The sequence below is a fragment of the Micropterus salmoides genome, unplaced genomic scaffold, assembly GCF_014851395.1.
Source record: "Micropterus salmoides isolate LMB-PRFRI ecotype aquatic unplaced genomic scaffold, ASM1485139v1 Ms_hic_scaffold_1701, whole genome shotgun sequence".
Classification (NCBI taxonomy): Eukaryota; Metazoa; Chordata; class Actinopteri; order Centrarchiformes; family Centrarchidae; genus Micropterus; species Micropterus salmoides.
In genome coordinates this window covers 1-25,000 of record NW_024040820.1, presented here as the reverse complement: position 1 = coordinate 25,000, position 25,000 = coordinate 1, and the positions used below count along the sequence as shown (strand labels likewise).

The 25,000-nt window shown below is 40.8% G+C and overlaps 4 protein-coding genes across 9 annotated transcripts; 3 read left to right on the top strand and 1 right to left on the bottom strand.

Moving 5' to 3' along the window:
• Window positions 1-7: 7 nt before the first annotated feature.
• On the top strand, window positions 8-2,237 carry LOC119908241 (potassium-transporting ATPase subunit beta-like; the record flags this gene model as incomplete). The annotated part of the gene is made up of 4 exons (XM_038725954.1): window positions 8-193; window positions 323-385; window positions 811-903; window positions 1,752-2,237. Coding segments are annotated over 4 exons (501 nt in total), but the record flags the coding sequence as incomplete, so codon positions are not given.
• Window positions 2,238-3,986: 1,749 nt separating this feature from the next.
• On the bottom strand, window positions 3,987-14,652 carry tmco3 (transmembrane and coiled-coil domains 3). Of its 2 annotated transcripts, XM_038725956.1 has the most exons (15): window positions 14,515-14,652; window positions 13,876-13,992; window positions 12,745-13,061; window positions 11,470-11,637; window positions 10,483-10,662; window positions 10,124-10,324; window positions 9,835-9,963; window positions 9,633-9,725; window positions 8,018-8,204; window positions 7,068-7,188; window positions 6,765-6,960; window positions 6,465-6,615; window positions 6,272-6,351; window positions 6,020-6,169; window positions 3,987-5,570 (listed from the first exon to the last, which is right to left on the bottom strand). In XM_038725956.1, exons 2-15 carry the CDS (start codon window positions 13,901-13,903, stop codon window positions 5,457-5,459), a joined length of 2,115 nt encoding a protein of 704 aa, XP_038581884.1. In that variant the 5' UTR covers window positions 13,904-13,992; window positions 14,515-14,652; the 3' UTR covers window positions 3,987-5,456. The 2 variants fall into 2 exon arrangements, with proteins under 2 accessions (XP_038581884.1, XP_038581885.1); XM_038725957.1 differs by lacking the exon at window positions 13,876-13,992.
• A 62-nt stretch (window positions 14,653-14,714) lies between these two features.
• LOC119908244 (DCN1-like protein 2) lies at window positions 14,715-21,370 on the top strand. Of its 5 annotated transcripts, none has more exons than XM_038725960.1 (7): window positions 14,715-14,852; window positions 16,590-16,806; window positions 16,911-17,091; window positions 17,293-17,423; window positions 17,590-17,672; window positions 18,075-18,171; window positions 18,801-21,370. In XM_038725960.1, exons 2-7 carry the CDS (start codon window positions 16,632-16,634, stop codon window positions 18,878-18,880), a joined length of 747 nt encoding a protein of 248 aa, XP_038581888.1. In that variant the 5' UTR covers window positions 14,715-14,852; window positions 16,590-16,631; the 3' UTR covers window positions 18,881-21,370. The 5 variants fall into 5 exon arrangements, with proteins under 5 accessions (XP_038581888.1, XP_038581886.1, XP_038581887.1 ...); XM_038725958.1 differs by lacking the exon at window positions 14,715-14,852 and adding an exon at window positions 15,448-15,600; XM_038725959.1 differs by lacking the exon at window positions 14,715-14,852 and adding an exon at window positions 15,450-15,600 and having other exon boundaries at window positions 16,923-17,091.
• A 477-nt stretch (window positions 21,371-21,847) lies between these two features.
• On the top strand, window positions 21,848-24,996 carry LOC119908245 (protein ADP-ribosylarginine hydrolase-like protein 1; the record flags this gene model as incomplete). Its single annotated transcript, XM_038725963.1, has 5 exons — window positions 21,848-22,807; window positions 24,017-24,181; window positions 24,281-24,406; window positions 24,497-24,637; window positions 24,880-24,996. Coding segments are annotated over exons 1-5 (763 nt in total), but the record flags the coding sequence as incomplete, so codon positions are not given.
• Window positions 24,997-25,000: the final 4 nt, after the last annotated feature.

Here is a 25,000-nt window from a genome sequence, read left to right as displayed (position 1 = left end):
CAAGCAGCTTGAATGTAACAACTATAACTGCACTAAGGGAAAGTACTTCATCCAGAACACCTTCTCTGCCCCTCACCACACCAAGTGGGCATGTCCCTTCATGCAAAGCATGCTGGGAGCCTGCTCAGGATTTGAGGATCCAACCTTTGGCTACAACAGCACCATGCCTTGCGTCATCATTAAGATGAACAGGGTGCGATTAATTCATAAATATCCTCCGGGGCACTTTTGGAAAACTTGGATCTGCAGTCCATTAAAAAAATCACATTAAAAGAAATAATGATTAAAGGGTTAGGGTAAATGTTCTGTTTTGTCTCTGCAGATCATTGGGTTTTTGCCTTCTAATCACACTGACCTTCCCCCATATGTCAACTGCACTGTACTGGTAAGCAACGACTGCATTTACGGATTTTAACAGCCTGCATTAAACAAAATGAGTCTGACATTTTGCTAATTATTTTCAAGGGTACTCCGGTGATTTAGTATTGAACTGTCATAAAGTTGGAGGGCTTGCGAGAGACAATTTAAAGGAAGAATGATCTGAATCAATGCAACAGAAGCACAAATATGCTGACTTTCAGTCCCTGCATGGGCCAAGCTCCAAAAACACTGGATCCTGCATTTCCCATAATGCAACCCCTTTTTGATTAGATCCTTCTTACCCATGCTTTTCAAACTCAACAACCTCAGTTTGTAACAGACTTTCTGTTATAAATGGTCAGATTTCACAAAGGTCAGATTTCACAATTGTTTTCACAGGCTGAGGAGAATATGCCCCATGAAATTTCATGAAATTCTGTGTGTGTTTAGGAAGGAGAGGACAATGTGGCCAATGTCGAGTATTTTCCTGAGAGGGGACTTCTGGATCTCTCTTACTTCCCATATTACGGAAATCTGGCACAGGTGAGCAAAGAAATCATCCAAGCACTGAGCAACACTCTTGGCATCATTAAAACGTCCTAAAAAAAGTAAAGCTGGACTAGCAGCTGGGTAAAGCAAACAATGGTTCCATAATTACTGTGTGTCACTTGGTTTGTGTTAGGAATGACTAACTGCAAATTTGACAAATACTTTTTTAGCTGTTGTATAACCTCCTTAACCTCTTTGAAAAAAACACTTATTTGGTTTCTTGCAAAGAGTTAGATGAAATGATTGACATCAAATGGCAATGTGTATATGGAGGTATTAATGAGCACCTCTGACAGTAGAAATATATTCTACAGGTGTACAATTTTCATTGCATCAATTTACATATTGTAAATGTGCAAATTTTCAAATAGTTTGATATGGGTTTGTGAATGTGTTTTGCTCCATATTTACTGCAGCAACTGTAGCAAAAATGTGAGCATATGATTTTCTTAATTTGTGATTTGTAGAAAAGGATTTGCGTACCTGCAATATAGAATTTGAAAAGGTGAAATATTCTCAGTATTTGTTTTTGTGACTTCAAATGAACTGATACATGTGTTACTGTCACAGGAGCTAAGCTGTTTTGCTCCAATAATACCTTCATAAGTGCAGCAACTTTTTCCGCTGGTTGCTTTGCAACCTCACAAAAACCTGACAACAAGGCCTGACACATAACTTCATATGTAACCACAAAAAACTTGTAGAGGTTAAACAAACAAGATATAACGTTAATCTCCAAAATGTTAATTTCCAAAAGTGTTGAAGAATTCCTTTAGGTTTTTTCGACATGTCCATTGATAACAATAACCAACAGTCTGCCATGTCTACCACCTTTTCTTCAGCCTACCTACGTCAACCCGTTGGTGGCTGTTCGGTTCAGCCTGGTCAAAGAGAAGCACGCCAAGATCCAGTGCAGAGTGGTCTCCGACAAGATCAGCTACGAAAACTTCCATGACCCCTATGAGGGAAAAGTCATCTTCTACCTCAAAGCAGTGAAATGAGCAACAGAACAGAGCCTGAAGATTTCCTTTAGTCATGTAACAACTCACCTGTCAGTATCAAAGACAGAGCAGGTGTCTACAGATCATTTGTGATTATTACTTAACAACCTGTAAACCAACTTAACCGAACAGCGTAGGCCCACTTGTAAATCTCTGTGCTGTGTGGTGCTTTTGTTTAAACTTGATTTATCATGGTTTGAGTGATTCATGACCTTCTTTATCATGTGATTTGTAGGTTTAACCATGATATGTAATCTAAATCTATTGTTATCCATCTTAATATTGTTGTCTATTGTTATGTAACCCGGTGCACTCAAACAAACTTAACCTTTGTCTGCGTGTCTCCTCTCCTCTCCTCATACTCAAGAAAGAAAACACAAAACTCTGAGGATGTTGGACGGAAACAAACTACTAGATTCTTGTAAGGTCTTTCTAAATAAAAACTCATGACAGTTGAGTTTGGTCTCAAGTTATTCAAGTACAGTCTGTAGAGTATTTGTAAGAGGTTACCAGATAACCCCCCGCTAATAGGATGATAGTGGTGATGAGGTTTCCCACAAATATGCTGACTGCAGAGTTAGTGGGTTATCAGCTTACACACTATAGTTGTGCTTGCATGTGTGCACACACACACACACACACACACACACACACACACACACACACATTTCCTTGAAAGAGATTATTGTGCTGTGTGATAACTGCATATGATCAACCCATACTCAGGCAGGGATTTCCAGAGCTGAGGGGCTCAGACTGAAAAAGCCCGGTCAGCTCGGGCAACAAAGCGATAGATTAGAACAACAATTCCAAGTTAGGATTGTAGAGGAACTGACAGAGAAGGTGGGCTAAATTCTATTAATTTAGTTGCAGACAGTTCTGTTCAGTACAGCTCTTGAGGTCAGAAAGACAGATGAGACTGCTATATTTGCAGTCTCACCAGGTTTAGGGGGAACATACAGGTGTGTGTCATTGGTGTACAAATGAAAATCAATGTCAAATGTTTTTGAAATATGTGGTCCAGTGGCAGCATGTGAATAGAAAATAAAACAGCACCTAAAATTGACCCCTGAGGACAATGAGGTCCTCCCAATTTCATCAGTGTTGCTGGTGTCACGAAGGCAGGAGCTTAACCATTCAAAAGCTGCGTCCTTGATAACAACCCTAACGACCTTTCTGAACGATCAAGCAGGATTAAAATAAAACAGTAACCTGAGTCAGTGGAGAGCAGCATATCATTGTTCACTTTAATGAGTACCGTTTAAGTGCACTGAAAGGAACAAAAGCCAGATTGGAATTTTTCCAAACTACTATTAAATTATTGTGTATTGTTACTATTGTTTTTAAAAATATAAATGAATTATTAAAACTAAATAAATAATTAATGTTTTTTCAAAAAAATGTTTGATAAAAACTAAAACTTTAAATTATTTACAACTAATGGGTCAAGGGTGGACATTTTCAGCAAAGGCTGGACAACTGCACGCTTAGCACTTGGCGGAAAGTGGAAAGAGGATTTCATAGAGGCGACAGACCTATTGGTTCAATGTGAGTGAACAAAGCAACTGACTCAGGAGAGATGTAAATTTGTAGCCTGATCTCCTTTGGAGATGTGGAGTTAAGGGAGCGTTGTAGTGAAAGTGAGATTTGGAAGATTACAGTTTTATGGCTGGATGGAGGGAAATTCCAGAGAGCTTAGTGAAATGCCTGATGCATGGACCAGATCAAGGCTGTGACCTTTGGTTTGAGTCGGCCCACTGATAAACTGGACAAATTTAAAATTAAATTAATAATCATGGATATTAAAATCACAGAGGAAATTACCCAGCCATGATTCAGTAAGTCACTGTTGTTGGATCTTATTTACTACAGGATCTAACATTTCAAAGACAGAAGACAGTATTATTATTAGAATAACTTGATTCCTTTAGCAGGATTACATTGTTGGGATTGCTTTTGTTTATGAGTTTTACTGCAACAAAACCGGTTATGATCATTCGGCAGGTTCACCTACGGAAACCTTGTTACCTTGTTCGATTCTAAGAACAGAGTAAATACAAAGTAAAACGAAGAAAATGCTTCTTAACGTCTTATTTTTAATAAATAAATGACTTAATTCCACAATTTAAAAATGCATGAACATTTTCAAAACAGCATTTCTTTGTGCCTGGATGCATCAGTCATGGGTACCAATAATATGTACTTCCACTACACAAAGTGAAAAAAAATGACATACTGTAAGAAATTGTTTTAAATAATATTAAACATAAAACAAAATATAACATGTACATAGCTCATACATACGTACATTTACATTGCACAGTGTCTCTGTCACAGTGAGATCATACTTCACAAAGTCTTGCTTTTAGAGCAGAGCAGTGTTGAGCAGGCACATACGTTTGACATTCAATGGTAACTAGTGCAGGATCTTTAAATGTAACACCAGTAAATACATTCTGATGAGCATTTTCTGTTCTTATCTAAATATTTCCTTACCAATCATTTCTTACTTTTTACTGATCTGTATTGTACCAGAGTTTATTTTAATTTGATAAAAATGGAGAGCCTAAAAGGGAATGAATAAAGACAGTTAAAGTTATTGTAAAAGGAATATTTGCAGTTTTTAGGTAACACCATAACTGTTGTCATAGCTAGCTAAATTCACAGTAGAACAATGATTAGATAAACTACAAGTACCATCTATTAAATACAGCAGAGTAGAAGGTTTGCAATAACCTAAAAGTCAGAACTAGTAATGTGAGTTGATCAAACATAGGGAAAATGGAAGCCATTTTAAATTACACAAAACATTTTCCATATTAAAAAAAAAACCTTTACTCATACATGACAAAAAAACAAACAAAAAAAGATGCTAAACCCTCCGATTTGGTCCCTGTGATTGTTACAAGGAATAGAGAAACTGGGGTTAAACACCACTGATGAAAATCAAAAGAGAGGACCTCCAATGAACTTTTATTGGAAAACAAACTAATTTTTACAGAAGGTAGAGAGGGAAAGTACCTGTCTTTCTTCATAATGCATCACAATCAGGATATCCAGTACTTGTGCTTTTCCACTGTCAAGCAGGTGTGCTTCCTTAAAAATGTTTCTGTCAAGCCTTTAAGACACTCGATTTTTGCCAAAAGAGTAGAGTGGTCCGGCTTTGTTGCAATTTAATATAAAACAGAAACTGAAAACTGAAATAATTTTAGTATGTTATAAATTCAAACCTAACAGTGCCTATATGTAACACGGGTGACAAGCATAGATGGTCCAGGTCCACGCTCCTGAGTATGTAATGGGTGATACATAGCAGATGGCTTCATAACAATCTGAAGGAGAGTCAACATGTAACTGATGATGATTTTCTCTCCTCCCATAAAGCTGTGAACTGAGTCTCTTAAATCAAGATTTGGTCCAGCAGGCGTGCGTTAACATGAGCGTCTTTCTGATTGGTCAAATAAGGCTTAACTTCTGCTTCTCGTGATGCTGCTGCTGGCTTTGTAAAGGTTACAAGGGAGCCTTTTGTCCCTGAAGCCGGTCTGGTCATGTGACTATTTTGCGTTCGGCCCGAGGCACCCATTTGTGTGTGGTGACTCTCCACAGCACTGGTGCCAGTAGCAAACTGAGGGTGGTGACACTGAGGACCAGCAGATATACCTGAGCAGAGAGAGAGACATTAAACATAGATGGGATGAGAAAATCTAATAATTAGTTATTATTTTTATTTGCTAGTGTATTTGTACCACTCCTACTTCAAATGAGCACAATCACTGACACATACACTGTATCAATACTCTGAAATAATATATATGTGGAAGATATTTTATATATTTCTTCAATGTCTACTAGGGTCATAATATTTTATTAATTCTTATGTGTTATAGAATCATGACGTTTAGCCTTCAGACTTTAGTCCATGTGGACCCGACAAGGAGGTATAGTTACATTACATCAACGATAAATGAGAAAGACATTAACTGGAGCAGAATAAAACAGATAAAACAAATTCCAGTAGTGAATATAATATGGACTTGGGCTACCTGAGTCCCTTTTCTGTATAAAGAATAAAATAGCTGTCAAAACAAATACATTCAGTCATCACTGACCTCCCTGGAGATGATGCCAGCACGGCGTGCCCGGCTGCTCAAGACGAAGGAGAATTCGCTGACCTGAGCCAGACCAGCTGAGACAATCCACCGTATGTGTCGAGAGCCTGTGGGCAAGATCGCTGACAGCACCAGTACGGCCATCCCAAACTGGGAGAAAAAAAAAGAGGAGCAAAGTGGAGGGCGGTGTGACTGAGAGTGTGCAGATGAACTGGAGAGGGGAAAAAAGCACAACAGAGAAAAGCGCTGTACCTTCATAATGACGAGTGAGAGTGTAAGCACCAGCAGAATGGTGAGTTCATACAGCACGAACGTCGGGAACACGTGGAGACCTGCAGTGTCACATGAGCACACAAGATAAGTAAAGTCTCGCTGAGAAATGGTACAAAAGTTAAACATGATGATAAAGCTGACATCTGTCAGAAATTGTCTCGTCAAATCTGACCAATGGAGGCGAAGAAGATGATGGCGAGGAAATCTCTGATTGGCTCAATGCACCCCATGACCTCTGATGTTACCATGTGACCCTGTGTGGACAGCAAAGCTCCAGCCAGGAAACAGCCCAGCTCCATAGAAACATCCAAAGTCTCTGTCACCTACAGTGTCAGTCGACAAAGAGAAAAATCAGCTTCTTCACAGCAGGTTAAATAATACCGCGCTGGAAGAGAAATGCAGGAAAGCACAGAATAAAAGACACAAGACAGCTCTTCTTCTAAGAATAAATGATTAAAGGAAAAGTGCATACCGTCAACATGAAAAAGACAAAAGCTGCCATCCCAAGCACCAGGATCTCCTTGTTGCCTTTGCTCTCAGCATGTAGCTTCTTGTAAAAAGGGGCGATCAGGGAAGACTTAAGCAAAAAACACAGCAGCAGCACAGCAGCCAGAGAGACCAAGACCTGGACCAGGAGGTACAACACGTGGAGACTTCCAAACAGAAAGCTGTTTTTCACAAAGGGAACAACAGATTTAAATAAACTGTGTGTGTGTGTGTGTGTTTGGACGGGTTGGGAAAGGACACGTGCAACAACAAAAGAAGGCTAACTGACCTGTCCAAGTCTCCGCTCTGTGCCTGGATCAGAGTCGGCATGACAGCGATGAAGAGACCGAGCTGAACGTCTTGCATCACTAACATCCCCAGGAGAACGCTGCTGTAGTCCAGATCACCTCCTTTCTCAAAAACACACACACACACACACACACACACACACAAAATACAATTAAAAAATTCATATCAGTTTATAATTATCACGATAAATGCCAAATCATTATTTCTTTCAAGGCAGATTTTTGCTCCTGAGTAAAAGTTGAAGAAACCAGATGGTTAGTTGTGGTTTTAAACTATTGTTTATGGTCAGAACTTGCCAAACACTTGCCAAACAGTGGATCACTTAACTAATCTGAGGTAGAACATTCAAAACAATTACAATAAAATCTTTTCTCAACAGAAATGCTTGAGTAAAATTAAGTAAAATACAAATACAAAATATATATCTTCATAGAAAAATTAAGTGCTTATTCGTTCATGATTCAAATTAATTAAATCGAGTATTTATGGAACAACAGGAAAAATATTGCGATAATTATCATTATTGATTTATTGCCCAGCATTGAGTGCGTCACAGCATGAGGTGTTATTGATGCCAACTGCTCTACTTTACTTTTAATTCAAGGGCTGCATACTTTTTTATTTTTACAGTGCTCATCTCTTCTTCAAATCCTTCAGTATTTCAGCTCATTGGATGATCCCATATGCCTACTGAGCAAAATTGATCGAAAGTGAAATATTCATTGTTTAGATCTGCTTTAAGAATATGACCTACTGTGAGACTGAATGTGAAATACATACGTGCCACATTATTACCAACACAGCATTCAAAAGATGTGTCCCCTTGTTTTGAAAAATACACACGTTTCAGTTTGATTCACCTTTACCTAATTTAGCTGACACTATGAAGCACGTTTGTGTACATTTATGCGCACGGACATACCTACATACCTTCTTTGTCTCCTCTGCCACCCCCTGCCAGGAAGCGGGACACCAGCGGAGTGCTGGACAGGGAGAGACAAGTGGAAATGAAGACAGTCTGTGTGGGTCGAATGCGCAGGACTTGTCCCCACAACAAGCCGGCCCCCACCATCAGCAGACTCAGGTAGCACGACCCCTGAACTGATATCTTCCATACCTAAACATACACAGTATGTGTGACACTGTTATCAATCCACTTTATGGAAATGGGCAACTAACTCAAAGCAGCTAAATTTGAAACAGAAATAAGTTTATAACAGGTGATTTTTCATGTATCCTTAACTTAACTATACAGATATTGGCCAATTTCAAGGGAAAGTAAAATCTGAAAAAGTTAGCAGGGAGTGCAGATACTGAGAAAAGAAGTGATAGGTAGCAGGAATACCAATTAAGTCACTCTATGCAATTTAAAGTTAACATGTTCAAAATACAAACACCACAAAAAGCTCAAAGTTCAATTTAAAATTCAATGTAATTTTAAAAAGAAAGTTTAAACTTACAAGCAGGTGGTTATTTACTCATTTTTGTATCGGGTATTTGCTTAATAAAAGGTAGTACTTCCAATCTCTACACAGCCATAATGTGTGTATTAGCATTATTTCACGCAGTCTAACTATTAAAGTCTGAGATCATTTCAAGATGTTTGCCCACAAACGCAACATTGGGTTCTGACAGGTGGGAGATCGACCATCTGGTGACCTGGGGCAGCCAGAACAGTCTGGAGCTCAACGCTCTGACAGTGGAGATGGTCGTGGACTTCAGAAATAGCCCAGCCCCACCCTCCCCCATCATCCTGTGTGACTCCCCAGTCACCGCTGTGGACTCCTTCCGTTTCCTGGGCACCATCATCTCCCAGGACCTCAAGTGGGAGCTGAACCTCACCTCCCTCACCAAGAAGGCCCAGCAGAGGATGTACTTCCTGCGGCAGCTGAAGAAGTTCAGCCTGCCAGAGACAATGATGGTGCACTTCTACACCGCCATCATTGAGTCCATCCTCTCCTCCTCCATCACCATCTGGTACACTGCTGCCACTGCCAGGGACAAGGGCAGGCTGCAGCGCATGATTTGCTCTGCAGAGAAGGTGATTGGCTGCAATCTTCCTTCTCTTCTGGACCTGTCCGCCTCAAGGACTCTGAGGCGAGCAGGAAAGATTGCAGCTGACCCCTCCCACCCTGGACACAAACTGTTTCAAACTCTCCCCTCTGGCTGCGGTCCGTCAGGACCAAAACCTCTTGCCATAAAAACAGTTTCTTCCTGTCTGCAACCAGCCTCATTAACAAGGCCCAGGTCTCCCACTGACACTCCCCGCTTGCAAACGATATAAATGTCACCTGCACATGTAAATACCGTTTCATCTCGTGTCGGCCACAGACCTGGCACATCGCACATATTTTTTATTATTTATGTTGACTATATGTTTGTCTACGTGTAGCACCTTATCACCACAGCAAATTCCTCGTATGTATAAAACACTACTTGGCAATAAAGCTCCTGCAAGCGCGACTTGTTATGTAAAAACAACCTTTGATGAAAATGGAAATTATTATAAAAAAAAATTCTGAAATTCAACCCCCCCTTTGTTTACCTTCCGAACGCGCTCAGGTGAGAACTCCAGTCCCACCACAAAGAGAGTGAAGAACACACCCAGCTCCCCCAGAGTCTCCACCTGGACCATAGACTGCAAGACACAGAGATACACACTGACATGAACAACTAGCACAAACAGAAAATTAAGAATTGTTATTGTCGGTTAAGTCTGACCTGACGCTGCAAACACACACACACACCTTGATGCTGTTGAGGCCAGAAGGACCGAGTAGGACCCCGCAGATAATATACCCAAACATGGGAGGAAGACCGACCAGAGAGCAAATCCAACCACAGGGCAAAGACAACATCACCACAGACACCAGGTCCTGCACATTCATGTTACAAAAAAAGTTAATATATTAATAATTCATTAATTAACATTGCAAACTGCCATTCTCTAAGCATTATGAGAATTCAAAACAAACGAATACTTCTTATGTAGCCTGGATAAAATAAGATTGTACTGAGCAGGAAGAATAAACTGACCTTGATGAAGTGATGATCCGCTCTTGGCATTGTGGAGTCTCGTGGTTTGGTCAGGACATACTGGTTGTTCTGCGAATCAATGAGCATGCTCAGTCCCAGGTCATCCTCCACTTCCTTCTGCCGGGACTTGTTCTTCCTCTTCCCTCCGTTCTCCTCATCATCCTCCACTCTCAACACTGCCTCAACATTTACTCCTTTCATCTACACAGCAGTGAGCATTGGAAGGAGGCACATTTTACTAGTTACCCTGCATTGTGCAATGACTGCTTCAGTTTTTGAGTTGCTATCATGACCGTCTATCTCCATGGGTCTGAAACACATTAAGTAACCAAGGTCTCTGAATGCATTTGTTTGCTGACCTGTTTGTTGTTGTCAAAGGCGTGCTCCTCGATCTCCTCTTCTAGCCTGTCTGCTGCCTTCCTGACGTCCTCCAGGATCTCATCCAGCATGGACAGAGTCTTATTCTGGGCCAAAGCGCTCTTAACAGCTTCCTGCTGGTGCTTCTCGGCAGCCACCAGCTCCACATACTCCTGTTCTTCCTGAAGGGTGAGAACAAAACCCAGCAGAAAGATTAAACAGGTTACTCAGACAAGTTCACAGATATACGCATATACTCAGACTAAATAAACTCATAGGACATATAGCATATGCATTATTACATTATATTAAACATGACATTACTCTGTCTTTGACATATGGGTAGTCAAAATGGTCCCAATAAATTTCATAATATTCATCTGATATTATCATTTAGAACAATACGACAAATGGGTCATAAAATCACACAAAATCAAACTTCAATTACTTATTTTGATTGTTTTTAATGACTTGAAATGTCCTTAAGTCCTTCATTTGGACAACAACATCTTGCATAATGATACTGCGATATGATCATGTCTAGAGCTGAAATAATAATCCAATTACTTGATTGACAGATTATGAATCAACAATTTTTGATAACTGACTCGTATTACAGTTAATCAAGCAAAAAATGGCAAATGTTTTTCTTTTATGTGTTTTATATTGTCTTATATTGACTATCTTTGAGTTTTAGAATGTTGCTCAGACAAAACATGACATTTCTGAACATGTCACTTTGGCCTGCTAGAACGTGATGGGCATTTTCACTATTTTTTGACAATTTATAGACTCAACAATTCATCAATTAACTGGGAAAAGAGTATTTAATTAATAAATTAATAATGAAATCGGAAACCACTCATGAAAGCATTTGTAGACATGTTACTCTGCTTCATATCAGAATCTTATTTAAGACTCACTGAACACAGTATCAGTCCCCATCTCCTGCACCCTGATGTAGTCTCCATGAAACATGGGGCCCTCACCTTTATGGCTGCCTCCCTGAGGGCCTCCAGCCTCTGCCTGCTGCTCTCCTTCATGTTGACCACGTCTCTGTAGTCTCCCTGTAGCGCCCTCTGCAGGCCATGCACCGCCTGGAACACCAGGTGCTCGCTTTCGTTCAGCTCCTTCTGGAAAACCTCCAGAGTGTGAACCTGAATGCAGACAGGGAAACACCAGTCAGATATTAAACTGTAAAATATCTGACATCCCCATTTACTGAAGCTGCTGGATACAGTCTTTATTTTGAAACACTTGGCGAGAGCAATTTACATGTCTTCATCGGAGATCATTACATTAAGAAGATGTCAAAAGACGGACTCTCTGAAAACTGTAACAGGCATTTTTAACTATTCTCTGACAATTAGTAGACAACAAATTTAACTGATTGATTTAAAAAATAACTTACTGATGCATATTGAAGATAACAGCTTCAATATAACAAGGTCATCTCCTCTGTACATGCGAAACCTGAACTGTGAGTATGAAATATGAGCATGCATTATTGTTGAGCTATTCTGCCAACAGGAGTGTGTCAAAACAAAGACACCAACCACCCTGAAGAGTTACCGACATTAATCACACTCCGTAAAACTTCAGTTGAAAGCAGCGTCCCAATTACACGCCTGTTCCTTTTACTGGCGTGGTGTGGCTACACGTTTTGACAAATAAATGCAGATCTCAATCAGACACCTGGTCTGGCTTTCATATAAGTTCTGTGTATGTCTAAAACCTCTTAAAACCCAATGGGTCGCCCGCTTGAGTTAGTTCTAGGCCGGTTAGATTGTTCACACAAATATAAAAATTAAATCTTGTGTCAATGTGGACCTGCTACACGTCAAAGATTCTCCACAATTCAATCTTTCAGTTCATTTTACAGGAATCATGAGCACCAAAGCATACTTCATTCAGATTTACTGGCATGATATGGTAAAAAAGAGAGATGAATAAATGTCACTCTCTCTCTATGCATGAGGTCAGTCTAGATGCGTCTCTTTGAGCTAGATCAATGAATGATTCGTAATTTATAGGTTATTCAATAGCCAAATTTTTATTAAGTAAGTAATTAGACAATTAACAAGATTTCATGGGAAAGGAATTAAAGATCTGTTCCAAATATAGGAAAAGTGAGTTCAGTGATTGAAGCAAATAAAAGTCCGGACTATTAATTAAAGTTTTCCAGTAGTCACTAACATATCACCATATTATGATCCAAATAAAAGGGCCTTTGCTTCATCTAGTATTTATTCTCAGTCTGGTACCTGGAAGCGCCTCTCAGGTTCTGAAAGGGCCCGGTCTCGTCCAACAGCATCTGCAGCGGCTGCCAGCTTCTTGACAACCACATTCTTCTGACGCAGGAGACCCACCAGCCACTTGCAGTTGCTGGCCACCCAGCTTTGGCCGTGTGTGACCCCCTGCTTGCTCCGATAAAGCTTGATGACGTGCTGGGCAACCTGATCCTTCTGCAGCACAGCGAGTGCCCCCGCCGTGCCGAGGCACATCAGCCAGCATACAACCTGCATCCAAACCCCTACTTTTGTCTTCACCCGAGGGTGGAGATTGATAAAGAGAATGACACCTGGGAATGGAAAAAGAAATACCATATATATGAACTGTGTGTAGTGTCGAAGTCAGGAGAGTTTAAAGTGAAAGTGAAAAAAAAACAACAATGATTTTATCCTACTAATAAGTATTATCTGTGTATCCAAAGCCTGTTATATATTTTTCCTTTGTACCATAGACAGTAAAACCGGAGAAACACACAGGGTGAGTTGATGCCCTAAACATTCACAACTCACCACAGCTAAAAAAATAGGTCCTAATAAATACACAATTTACTCCTGTTTGAGTGATCTTTGCTCAAATCTATAGAGCCCTGCTGTTTGAGGGAATTAATTTAGCCTTTAAGTATATATTTGTGACTTGTTTTTAAAGATCTATATATTCAATAACACAGATAGTGGCTACAATTTGATAAAGATAATCTATTTTTATGTGGGCTACTCTACTTTTTTGCACTCTGTTCTTCTTCCTAGAGCCATCTTAAGAGACGGTTTAATAGTTGGGTCACAGCTGAAAAGCATAGGCAACAGCTGTACACACCTGTGCCCTTTCCTAGTGGCTGCTTTCAGTAGCTAATAACACCTTGTATCCCTCGTGATGTGTTAAATGCACTTGATGTGACTGAGCAAATCAAATATATAAATCCTGCTTGCTATTCTGCTTGAACCTAATGTGACGATGCATTTCTTTCTACTCTTGGAATACAAAAGTCTAAGAACTGTGCTAATTTAAGAAACTGCTTTACTGTCAACAGCCTGCCCTCCCTTGCCCTGGCATCAAATTAATTTCTTACTACACCAGCATAATGAGTGAATGCATTCAACTCACACCCAAGCTGGGCCGCACCTTCCTGGGCATGAGTCAAGCAGAGGGATGTTTACTTTCCAGACTCCTCCTCAGTCCTTCTTCCTACTGACTGCGCACTACATCCACTCTGTTGGATTAATCTATAACAATGTGTCATATTTCATAAGCTGATCATCACACTGGTTAGTATGTAGAAACATCATCTAATAATTATGAGTAACTATAGTTGTTAAGTGAATGCAGTGGTGTAAAAAGTATAATATAATGTCAAGTTCTCAAAACTGCAATTAAATGCAGTACTTGGGTAAATTGGCCTGCACCTAAGTTTTGACTGGTTGTCATTATTTGGTTACCTAACACTTGGAGCCTTATTCTGTACTGAGGATGCATGTACATATTTAAACTGTATATACAAACAGCTGAATACCCAACATGTACATGTAATGTAAACAGGAAAATAAATCATGCCATCCCTAGAATGAAAAATCAAAAAACAAACAAAAAACTGTGACAGCCAAGAGTAACATCATACAGAGCTGAAAGCACACCCACAGACACGAATGATGTTTCAGACACACCAGGAAACAACCATGGGCATTGAAATCATGAATTTGTTCAACGTGCATACCACTGGAAAACAGATAAATAAAGGACTAACATACCTGCGAAATGTTTGCACTGCCCTGGCTCTCAAATACACTCCACGAATGACGGAGAAGCTGAAGAAGGGAACAATCATGCTGTTGTGCCGCACCACCACCGACACCCCTCCTCCCCTGCCACATAGCTGAAGCCAGCGTCGATGCAGGCGTTTACCAGTTTAACTCGGCGACCAACTTCATGTTTACCTCGACCTCCAGCTGTCGGTAACATTAGTCGTGCTAGCAAATGGGATGCTAACGTTACTTCGTCCAGGTTTGCACGGCTGCTGTTGGTGACCTCCCTATTGAAGTTGGACCAGTTTTAGTGTGTTATTCAACCTGATTTCCATTCTGGAGATGTAAGTAAAGCTAAGTTCAAATTCCTAAGAGCTGTCAGACCAGCTCCAGCCACACACACACTCCCATGACACAACGTTTAAAGCTAATACAACTTTGCTAACAGTAGCTGTCGTGTTACGTCAAGAACAGCAACTTTTCTGGATACAGCTCATTTAAGACACCATACAACGGTGACATGAACTGCAGCTAAAATTGAACAACTGCTGCATTGTTGTGAAATCGCGTCCATGTAACTTCGATCCATTTTTAGATTACTTCCGAAACATCTTCATCAGCTTTGATATGGGAGTTGTAGTTTTCAGATGTCGTGTTTTCGACCGTGTCAAGTGCTCTCAGACTGTGACAGCTGTTGCCTGGTTAAATCTGCTTTGATTTGATGCTGACGGTTGCTCAACATTATACAATTTCGATTAAAAAACAAAACAACGCATCATAAAAAAAGTTCAAAGCTGAGTGTCTTCCTTTTTACAGACCGGTTGATACAAAGTTATAATGTGACCTTTTTCTTTAAATGTATTTCAGCATAAGCACTTAAAGAACAAACCAAATACTTTGCCTAAACAGTTGTCTGTTAATGCAGAAAGCTATTAAACTAAAGGTATTCAAAACACAGGGCCTGCGGGATTACGGCGCTGCAGAACTACATTTCCCGTTAATCCAGTGCCCCGACTGTAGCGCAGTTTTGTCGCGCATGCGCACCGGTGGTAATTGGATATCAAGTGGGCCGAAACAGCGTGTGATAAAATGGTAGGTAAGATTAAAAATGAGAAACCGGGGCAATAATTGAGCTCCGTTAAACAAGTCAAAACGGCTGTCATTGACGTTAAGGGAACACCCCGAGATGGGGAATCGGGTTGTCCTCAGCCAAGTGTCGCATTGTCAGAGTGTTGTGTGTCGGGAATATGAGGGAAATGGAAGGTCAGTTGTTGGTATTTTGAGATCGGACCATCGGACAACCGCACTTGCGGCACGTACCTTTCCCTTTTTGGTAACTCGCCTATGTCGCTGCCCCGGGTCAGGAGAGAGCCTGCAGGATCAAACGTCCCCTCCCTAGAAAAGTGGGTCGCCAAACACTGGCCTGTCACGTTGAATTTACTGTTTGATCATCGGGTGGGTCAGGTCTGCAGCTCTGTAAAGACGTGCAATCCTCCCGATGGCCGTGTAGATTAAATTAACACAAGGAGGTATTTTTTGGAAACTAACGGGACCTTGCTTCTGGAAGTGACACTGTTTTCGTTTCCATTATAATGCACTTAAACTAATATATATACGCTGTTGCACGCATGGCATGTGTGTCTATTTTAATTGTATGCGCGCATACTAGATATTATAGTCATGGCACGTGTTATTTACATTCAATCCAACAATATTTGTATTCAGATTAAGTATAGGAACTAGTTTCCGTTCAGGAGGTTTTCATGGAAATCAAACGCTAGCACTCTTATTTAAATGTTCAAAATTTGGTTGTGTGTTGTATGTGTAAATGTTGATGTGCAGCCTCAACTCCACATTCATGTTTCTGCATCCCATTTACCCAAGGCTGGAATACCAGCAGGGCAAAACGGGCTCCTGTCCCAGAGCCCAAGACCCTCAGAAGTCCTGAAGGCCCCAGGTTGTGTTTATAGCAAATAGTTTGTGATAATTGGATAGATTTGAAAGGTAATATGCACCACCAAAGCAAGGGAGGGAGTTTATTCCAGCCCCTACCTTTACCTGTGTGCGCGCTTGTCTTACAGCACAAGTTGAAGTCATCGCAGAAGGACAAGGTTCGGCAGTTCATGTCCTTCACACAGGCCGGGGAGAGGACAGCCGTGTACTGCCTGACGCAGAATGACTGGAAACTAGAAGTCGCCACAGACAACTACTTCCAGAATCCAGATCTCTACTACAAAGAATCCATGAAAACCTCAGTGGACCGCAAGAAGCTGGAACAGCTCTACAACAGATACAAAGGCAAGTGACTTCAAGTTTCAAAATGTTAATATCAGCAAGCAGTCTGCTTGTTTTGTTGTTTGTTTTTCTGTTACACTTTGGCACCGTTTTGCTCATTCTTTCAGCTGTCTTTGCAGACCCCCAGGATGAGAATAAGATAGGCATTGATGGGATCCAGCAGTTCTGTGATGACTTGACCTTGGACCCAGCTAGCATGAGCATACTTGTGGTGGCATGGAAGTTCAGAGCGGCCACACAGTGCGAGTTCAGCAGGAAAGAGTTCCTAGATGGCATGGCTGAGCTGGGGTGAGCAACACTGATACAATAGTTGATCAAGAGATGCTACTGCATACATTAATAATATGTTTATTAAGTTGTGATTTTTAACAGTAAAAGTTGTATGCAATACTGTGTAACCTCAGCCTTTACATTTAACCAGTATGTGTGTGCAGTTCATCACTACTCATAATAAAAGGCTGATCGGTTTGTTTTTAATGTCTCCTCTAGCTGTGACAGTCCTGAAAAACTCAAGGCAATCCTTCCCAGACTAGAGCAGGAGCTGAAAGACACAGGGAAGTTCAAAGACTTTTACCAGTTTACCTTCAATTTTGCCAAGAATCCCGGCCAGAAAGGTTTAGGTAAGCATGAAGACAAAACATAAAAAAAAAGTAAAGAAAAAGTAAAGCTCTTTTTTTCAAGGCTGTGGATCAGTTTAAACTGATTTTCACCTGGATTTATTTTATTTAAAAAGAGAGAAAAGAATGTAATAACAAAATACTGAGAAAATTCTATGTTGTGTCCTAGACCTAGAGATGGCTGTTGCTTACTGGAATCTAGTTCTCACAGGTCGCTTCAAGTTTTTGGATCTCTGGAACCGCTTCCTGCTGGTGAGAGACAATGCTTTTGTTCGATCGTTTTTTCACCTTGTTAATTATCTTCTGTCAGCATTATATAACAAAAACATATCAATACAATAATAATAAAGAATAATATATTCATAGCATAAATAGTATTCTCTGCATATTTGGCCATCTCAATTGCATACTGTGTATGAAGAAGCAAAACTACCACCTAACACCTTGCAGTAGTCGAGTACAACAAACAACAGCCTAAAAAACGACCATAAAGTACACATTTTTGTCAATGACAACTAAGTTTCACAAAGGTAGCATTTATTTCCAGGCTGTTAAATTCATTTTCAATGTACAGGGATTTCTAATATTGTCTAATATCAATATATCTAATATTACAGTGATTAACTCCCATTCCTGTTACTGTGCTGCATTCAGGAGCATCACAAGCGCTCAATTCCCAAGGACACATGGAACCTCCTTCTGGACTTCGGCAATATGATTGCTGATGACATGTCAAACTATGATGAAGAAGGTGAGACTATTAAAGACTTCAGTATAAAGGCTACACACAACACAGTCCATGCGTATACATTTAAGTGGTTAATTCCATGATGAAAGACGAACACTATCTGAGTGAGGTCTTAACAACTTGTGGTAAGGTGATCTGTATGTATGTTAGTCATGTGACAAACTGGTCCAGCATTTGACACTTACAGTTGGATTTAATTGCATCACATCAGTCAACTATCAGATATGTGTAGGCAAATGCAGCAGTTGATTTGCACTAAACGTCTTTACTCAAGCTGTTACATTAAATCTGGCAATTCACAGAACAGAACAGTAGTTCTGTATGCACATGAACATTATCTTTCTCATCTTTGCACACTTTCTGTGGGAGACTGGTGTTTTTGTTGCTTTAGGCACAGTGGAGATGTTGAACGCAGCTTTAAATTGTTTTCAATCTGTTTCTTTTATTATAAATTGTATGGCACACTTGGCAGAATGGAGAAGAGACTGGCTAAATTTAATGCCAGCAGGGGGCACCTGTGAATGTTTTGTCCCAACCACCACATCAATGGATCATTGCTTTGATGAATGTAGTCATTATAATAGATTACATTGAGATGTTACTAATATTCAGTGTTTTTTCTCTCCCCTCAGGAGCATGGCCTGTCCTCATAGATGACTTTGTGGAGTTTGCTCGGCCGATTGTCACGGGGACTAAGCGCAACATGACATAGTGTTTGTTCCTGGCTTCATGCAGCGGGTGGAGTTTGTGTTTTCTCCCAATTGTCTTTTTTGTTGTTTTTTTTTTGGATTGAGGATTTTTATACCACTGAGCCAAAAACAGACTACTTCTCAATAAGCCTGTCTGCAGATTGTCGTTCAGACAGTTCTTCCAACTGCATAAGATGCCTTCGCTGGGGAGTGACCTGGAACACCAGTTCAGAGAGGAAAGCAGGAAGGAAATCAACAGGAGAGAGAATATTTGTTTTGTTTTATGTTGTTGTTGTCTGCTGGAAAGGACAGACTTTGGAATTACAATATGGAAATGAGGGGTACCCTGAAACTCGTCACTCTTGGGCAAATCACCAATGGGTGTGGCTTCGAATTGCTGCTGTGGACTTGGCTCATTAACCTGCACCCTTGGCACAATGAGGAGGGACAGTTAACAGTGAACCTTCAGCACATGCAGAGGATTATAGGTGCAGTAGGATGTGGCCTCTTACCCTGTCAATAGTGAATGGAACAGTATGTTAAAATCTGCATGTTTTTGTCAGCTAGCGTGAAGCAGTGCCATGGACGATGAGGAGGGGGGAAAAAAGTGATCTACATTATTTACATTGAGATTGTGAATGTGTAGCTCTCTATCAATCACACAGAGCAGAGAGAAAGTGTGCTTGCTCATTGTGTGTGTGTGTGTGTGTGTGTGTGTGTGTGTGTGTGTTTGAGGTTGGGCGGGTTAAACATATCGCCTCTTTTACAATACAATGGTAAAATATTTTGATTTAGTTTTATTATTATTAGAAGTTAAGAAATTATGATTCACCTTGACAGAGTGACAATTGAAAAAGTTCAGATCCACGAGCATTGGACAGAGCAGCATGCTTTTTGAGCTCAGCACCAGCAGAATCTCTTTTGTTACAGTTGTAAAATACTGTACCGGTAGGAATAAGAATAGACTCAGCTTTAGAAGAACGAAAATATATATCTGAGAAAACTGGTAATGACATTTATAACCATGATTAGTAAGAAGCATTTAGGGTCCTAATTTTGAAAATGCTACTGCATTACACTATTGGTTAGCTTTAGTTTTGCAGCGTGTAACCTGTTGTACACAAAGAGAAACTGACTGGCACACTGACTGTTTTCTATTATCGATGATGACTTGTCAACCCTGCGAACTGCACTGATTTACACTTTTTCTGTTTACTGTATACAGCTACAGAGCTATTCAGTTTACATGACAGTAGGTTCACTTACATACTAGACTTTTTAAATTGAACATCTACATCCCGGCCAGGAGTATTTTGAACTGTTTGTTTACACTGTTTGAGATTTAGTCTGTTGCTTTTCACGGATTAGGAACTGTAGGCCAGTGGTGGCATGTTAAAGTAAAGGAAAAAAAAGACACTTTAACAACAATGCTTGTGCTGCCATCTAGGGGTGGCTGTGCAATAGAGCATTTCTCAATGTACCGTACTCCTAACACTCCATCACACCTGGATGCGGTCACAAGTATATAAGAACACCTAGCAAAGCCCAGCTGTGATGATGGATGAGGACTTGAGCCTTTTAATCCATAATGATCAGTGCAGCAGTGCTTTTAGTGTTACTCTTTAGGTGTAATGATAAACACTTAAAAAGTATGTATTTGCTTAATGCAGCCCCTTTCTCAGCTAAAGCGTGTGACAGAATAGAGCTCAGGTACCCGTCGTCCTCTCCCACTCACAGTGAGCAGCAGGCGGCTTCCTGTACTTGCATCAGTATTTGCCATGCTTTCTGTTCTAAACAGCAACCAACGATGCTGTCTTGTTCTGCCAATTGTCACCATGATTAATAATTTCTCTGTCCTCTCAACATCTAACTACAGGGGAAATAATTGCCTTTTGTTTTCCTTATGTTGACAAACTTGTGTTTAAGATCTGATATTTATGTAAACAGAAGTCTGTCAAACTACGTTGGTGTGCATGAAGAAGACTTTATGAAGTTGACTTTAAGAAGTTGAGGCACATCAGGATGGGAATGTTCTATGATTTCAGATTGAATGCAGAAGAGTGACAAAGAAACCAGCTTCATTCATGACTGTTAAATAGTCATTGTAGGAGCTGGTAAATGTATCATATTGTTCATCTTTGAACAATAAGTTACATATGTTTTTGGCAATGAAATATCCTAAATAAAGTGTTTTCTGACTGTGTTTTCTGACTGTGTTGCAACAGCGAGAAGGTGTGAAAGCGTTTCCCAGTTGATAGACGTAACGAATCATCTGTGGTTCAGGAGCAAGAAAATGGGCTACCTTTCAGTATTCAGTTTGATAATATGGTACATTTGGTACGTTTTTATTTGTCAAATGTGTGGTCAACTTGTTATGCAGATCATTCTTATCAAAGCAGTATTATTTTTGCCAGCAAGAAAACAGGTATTTATAGAACATTATGTTTTGTCCCAGAAGCATACCATACATTGTTTTCTTTAAGAAAGTTGTCAATAAAGCATGTTGTTTTTAACAGTCTTGTAAGAGACGTACTTCTGTCTACCAAGTACAGCAGTTAGTTCTGACATCAAATGTTTGTTACACCCTTTGATAATTCATTTGGATTGGGTAAAACTAAAATGATTATATGTTATATCACTAGAGGTTTTTATCCAAATCAAACACTTAATATCAGAGATATGAAAACTAAATAGCAGTAGTGAATGGAACAAAACAAATATTCCAAATTCCTGCTGAGAATCACTGCACTACTGTGTGTGTTTGACAGTGCATGTGAAATGTCAGCTTGGTAACAGTTGTCCCTTATCAGGTTGCATTCTTCCTGCATATCATCATCATCATTGGCTCTTCTGGTAATCCTGTGTCTACTGTTGAGTATGTTTACGCTACCTTCACCAACAGATACATGAAAAAATGAAGTGTCTAAATGGTCAGGAATAATAATAGATTTGTATAATCAGCATAACTCAAAAGGGTTCCAATCAAGGCATTAGGTGGAGATGATGATAAATGAACCTGAGAAAGAGGGGAAGCAGTGCACATAACTGGAGAGTAGATTAGCTCTTGTCGGGGCAGGATGATTCATAAAAAAGTTTAAAATAGTGAGGTAAGGATAGGAGAGGCAGGCTCACGGAGTGGGGGGGTGGGGGCATGAGCTGGGATGATGCTCCATTCTTACCCTCCTCCCATGGGGTGGGTGAGATGTCAACAAGGTCCAGCACCAGCTGACAAGCTTGCACTCCAGCCCAGCAGCACATTAGCATCTCTTCCAGTGCGTCCAGCCCCCATTACCACTCCACACCCATCCATCCAGCATATATACTTTGGGACTGTGGGGATTGCCTTTTTAGGAGACACCTGATCGCAGCTGAACTGAGCTGCTTATCGTCTATGTGTGCGTGCCCACCCTTGGTACAGAGAGCGCGTGTTTGTGTGTGAGACAACTGATGAGAAACTAGAACAGAGGGCGGAAAAGGTGGTAGAGCTGTAGTGGAGACAGCGGTCTGTGTTAGCTCCACATCAAGCAGAAATCTTCCCAAAGCTGGAGAGGCTGAGGTTCTTCAGGATGTTTTGGGGCATGAAAATTTGCTCTGTTCTGTGATTGCCTACAGCTGAAAGGACTTCAAATTTGGGCATTTGTTCCTGCCAGGAGCCATTTAAATCCTCGGAGAGGTGTGACAGCTTCATTCAAGACGAGGTCCTTTTGTTTTTTGTGATCAAGCAGAGCCCAGTATCATGGAGAAATTCAAGGCTGCCATGGTTCTGGGTGCAGTCGGTGATGCCTTGGGCTACAGAAAGGGCCGTTGGGAAGGCTGCACCTCAGGCAAGAAGATCCAAGAGGAGCTGGCTTCTCTGGGGGGACTAGGGGCCCAGAAACTGGCCCCTGATAACTGGCCCCTGAGTGATGCAACGCTGATGCACATGACAACAGCAGAAGCACTTGTAACGGGTATGTTTAGGATTGCTGAAAAGAAGAATAGGAACACGTATATAGCGGAAATCATAGCAAGACTACACACAAATAAGTTTTTCCCTTCCATTTTAAAGCTTAAATATCAAATCAAACACAAATCTTAACCAATTTACATCTAACTTCACTTAAAACCAAAACCTCTATCTGTTTAATAATATATAGACTGTCCAGCCGTGCTTTTGATCTTTCCACATTTAGAAGGACCAGAATAGCTTCTTCTATACAGTCAATGGAAGCTGCTAATCACTGACTGGCAGATCATCTTTTAATGACAAAACCCGCTGACATATCCTGATCCATCCTTGCAACCAGTCATGAAAGACAGAATCTTCATAGGAACCCTTATTACGAATGCCATCACTCAAATGTCATCTGAAGCCCTCCCAGGAGTTGCCAGGACAGAAAAGTCTAAAATAGACTACTTTGGAAAAGCTGATCCATGGCTCTCCTTTACTGAACAATAGCGGGTCAGACTCCATAATCTGCCAGTATCATGTTTGGCTGCAGATGCGGCTCAAAGCCGGTGACAGCGGTCCTGCAAAATGGTGATGACATCTTTTGAGATTAGTAAGCCGTATTTAGCCACAATGCCTGCGTACATGTACACACGCACACAAACACACACAGTGAGATAAAAACTTACAGAGTGGAATGAATGCTGTTAATGTCAGTATACAACATTATAATATGGTAGTTAATTAGTCTTTAAAGAGGCTTGTTGAATGTATTCTACATTCTTATCTAAAACAGAAAATAAATAACTTTAATTAAACCAGAAAAACAAGAATGACCCTCTTTATACATATTCATCGAAGAATTTGTCAGTGCATAGTCTGGCGACTACACACATACAGTCCAGTCAAGACGGTGAAAGTCCCTGTCTTTCATCAAAGTCCTAGACCACTAAATCGGAGGTGATGCTTCTTTGTCAACATAGGCTCTCTCTCCTTCACACGTACAGTACACACATAAACAAATTCTAGCAGGATGGCTGTGGGCTCTGCTTGAGGATCCCAGTTGACCTCATGGTGTGTGGAAGTGACTGCCCTCGCTCCGCAGGCATGCTGGTCCTAATCTGTGGTGTGGCGGGCTGAGGCTAAACTTAGCCCACCCAGGCACAACTCATCTCGCCTTGCATGCCAATGGTGAATGACACACAGTCACTGTGTGCGTGTGTGTGTCCAGATTACTGGTGTCTGGAGGACCTGTACCGGGAGCTGGTGCGTCTCTATGTTGAAGCCATGGTGTCTCTTCAGGGCAGAGCCCCCGATCCTGCCACAGTGGAGGGCTGTGTTCACCTCAAACCTCATAACTTCCTGCTTGCCTGGCATACACCTTTCAATGAAAAAGGCTAGTGGAGATTTTATATATTGGTTTTTGTCCACAATATACAGTAACTGCATTATATGAAAATATGTGTGTGGATGCGTGATACGTGTCTATGTCAAGGGTCTGGGTTCGGGGCGGCTGCCAAGGCCATGTGTGTGGGTATGAGATACTGGCAACCTGAGAGACTAGACACCCTGGTGGAGGTCAGCGTTGAGATTGGCAGAATGACCCACAACCACCCAACAGGTGACAATGTTGTTATATCAAAACAAATCTGGCAATTACAGGATAATTGCATTTTACCATAGTGACTTCTGTTGTCACTCCCGGTTTCAGGCTTCCTAGGCTCTCTGACAACGGCAGTGTTTGCCTCCTATGCGCTCCAGGGGAAACCTCTTGTGACTTGGGGCCGTGAGCTCATGAAGGTCATTCCGCGGGCTGAGGAGTACTGCAGGAAGACCATACGACACATGGCAGGTTAGATTGTGTTTCTGTCTGTGTTAGTGGACAAGAGGCCCGACATTTTACAGCTTTGTCGATTCGTTCAGGTCAAATGAAGCTTTTATGTAAAAACAACAAAAACAAAAAGATCACAACAAAAAGAGTGTTTGTCAGTAGACAGTATATATAATCATTTTTGGTATGTATGCCCATGTGTCTGAGAGAGCATGACTATCAGCTGATCCCAGTAATGTGTGTGATTATGCATCCCTATGCAGAGTATCAGGAAAACTGGTTCTACTTTGAGGCCAAGTGGCAGTTTTACCTGGAAGAGAGAGAGATAGAGAAGGAAGGACAGAACAAACCTTCGTTCCCTGATCACTATGACGCTGAGGAAAC

Coding starts and splice junctions, on each gene's coding strand:
- tmco3 (XM_038725956.1), bottom strand. CDS start 13,903: ATGCCCAGGAAGGTGCGGCCCAGCTTGG. Junction 9,964..10,123: donor CGGATCATCACTTCATCAAG/GTCAGTTTATTC, acceptor ATGAATGTGCAG/GACCTGGTGTCTGTGGTGAT. Junction 6,616..6,764: donor TTGTCTTTTTCATGTTGACG/GTATGCACTTTT, acceptor CTGACACTGTAG/GTGACAGAGACTTTGGATGT.
- LOC119908244 (XM_038725958.1), top strand. Junction 17,424..17,589: donor TCCCGGCCAGAAAGGTTTAG/GTAAGCATGAAG, acceptor GTTGTGTCCTAG/ACCTAGAGATGGCTGTTGCT. Junction 17,673..18,074: donor TCTGGAACCGCTTCCTGCTG/GTGAGAGACAAT, acceptor TGCTGCATTCAG/GAGCATCACAAGCGCTCAAT.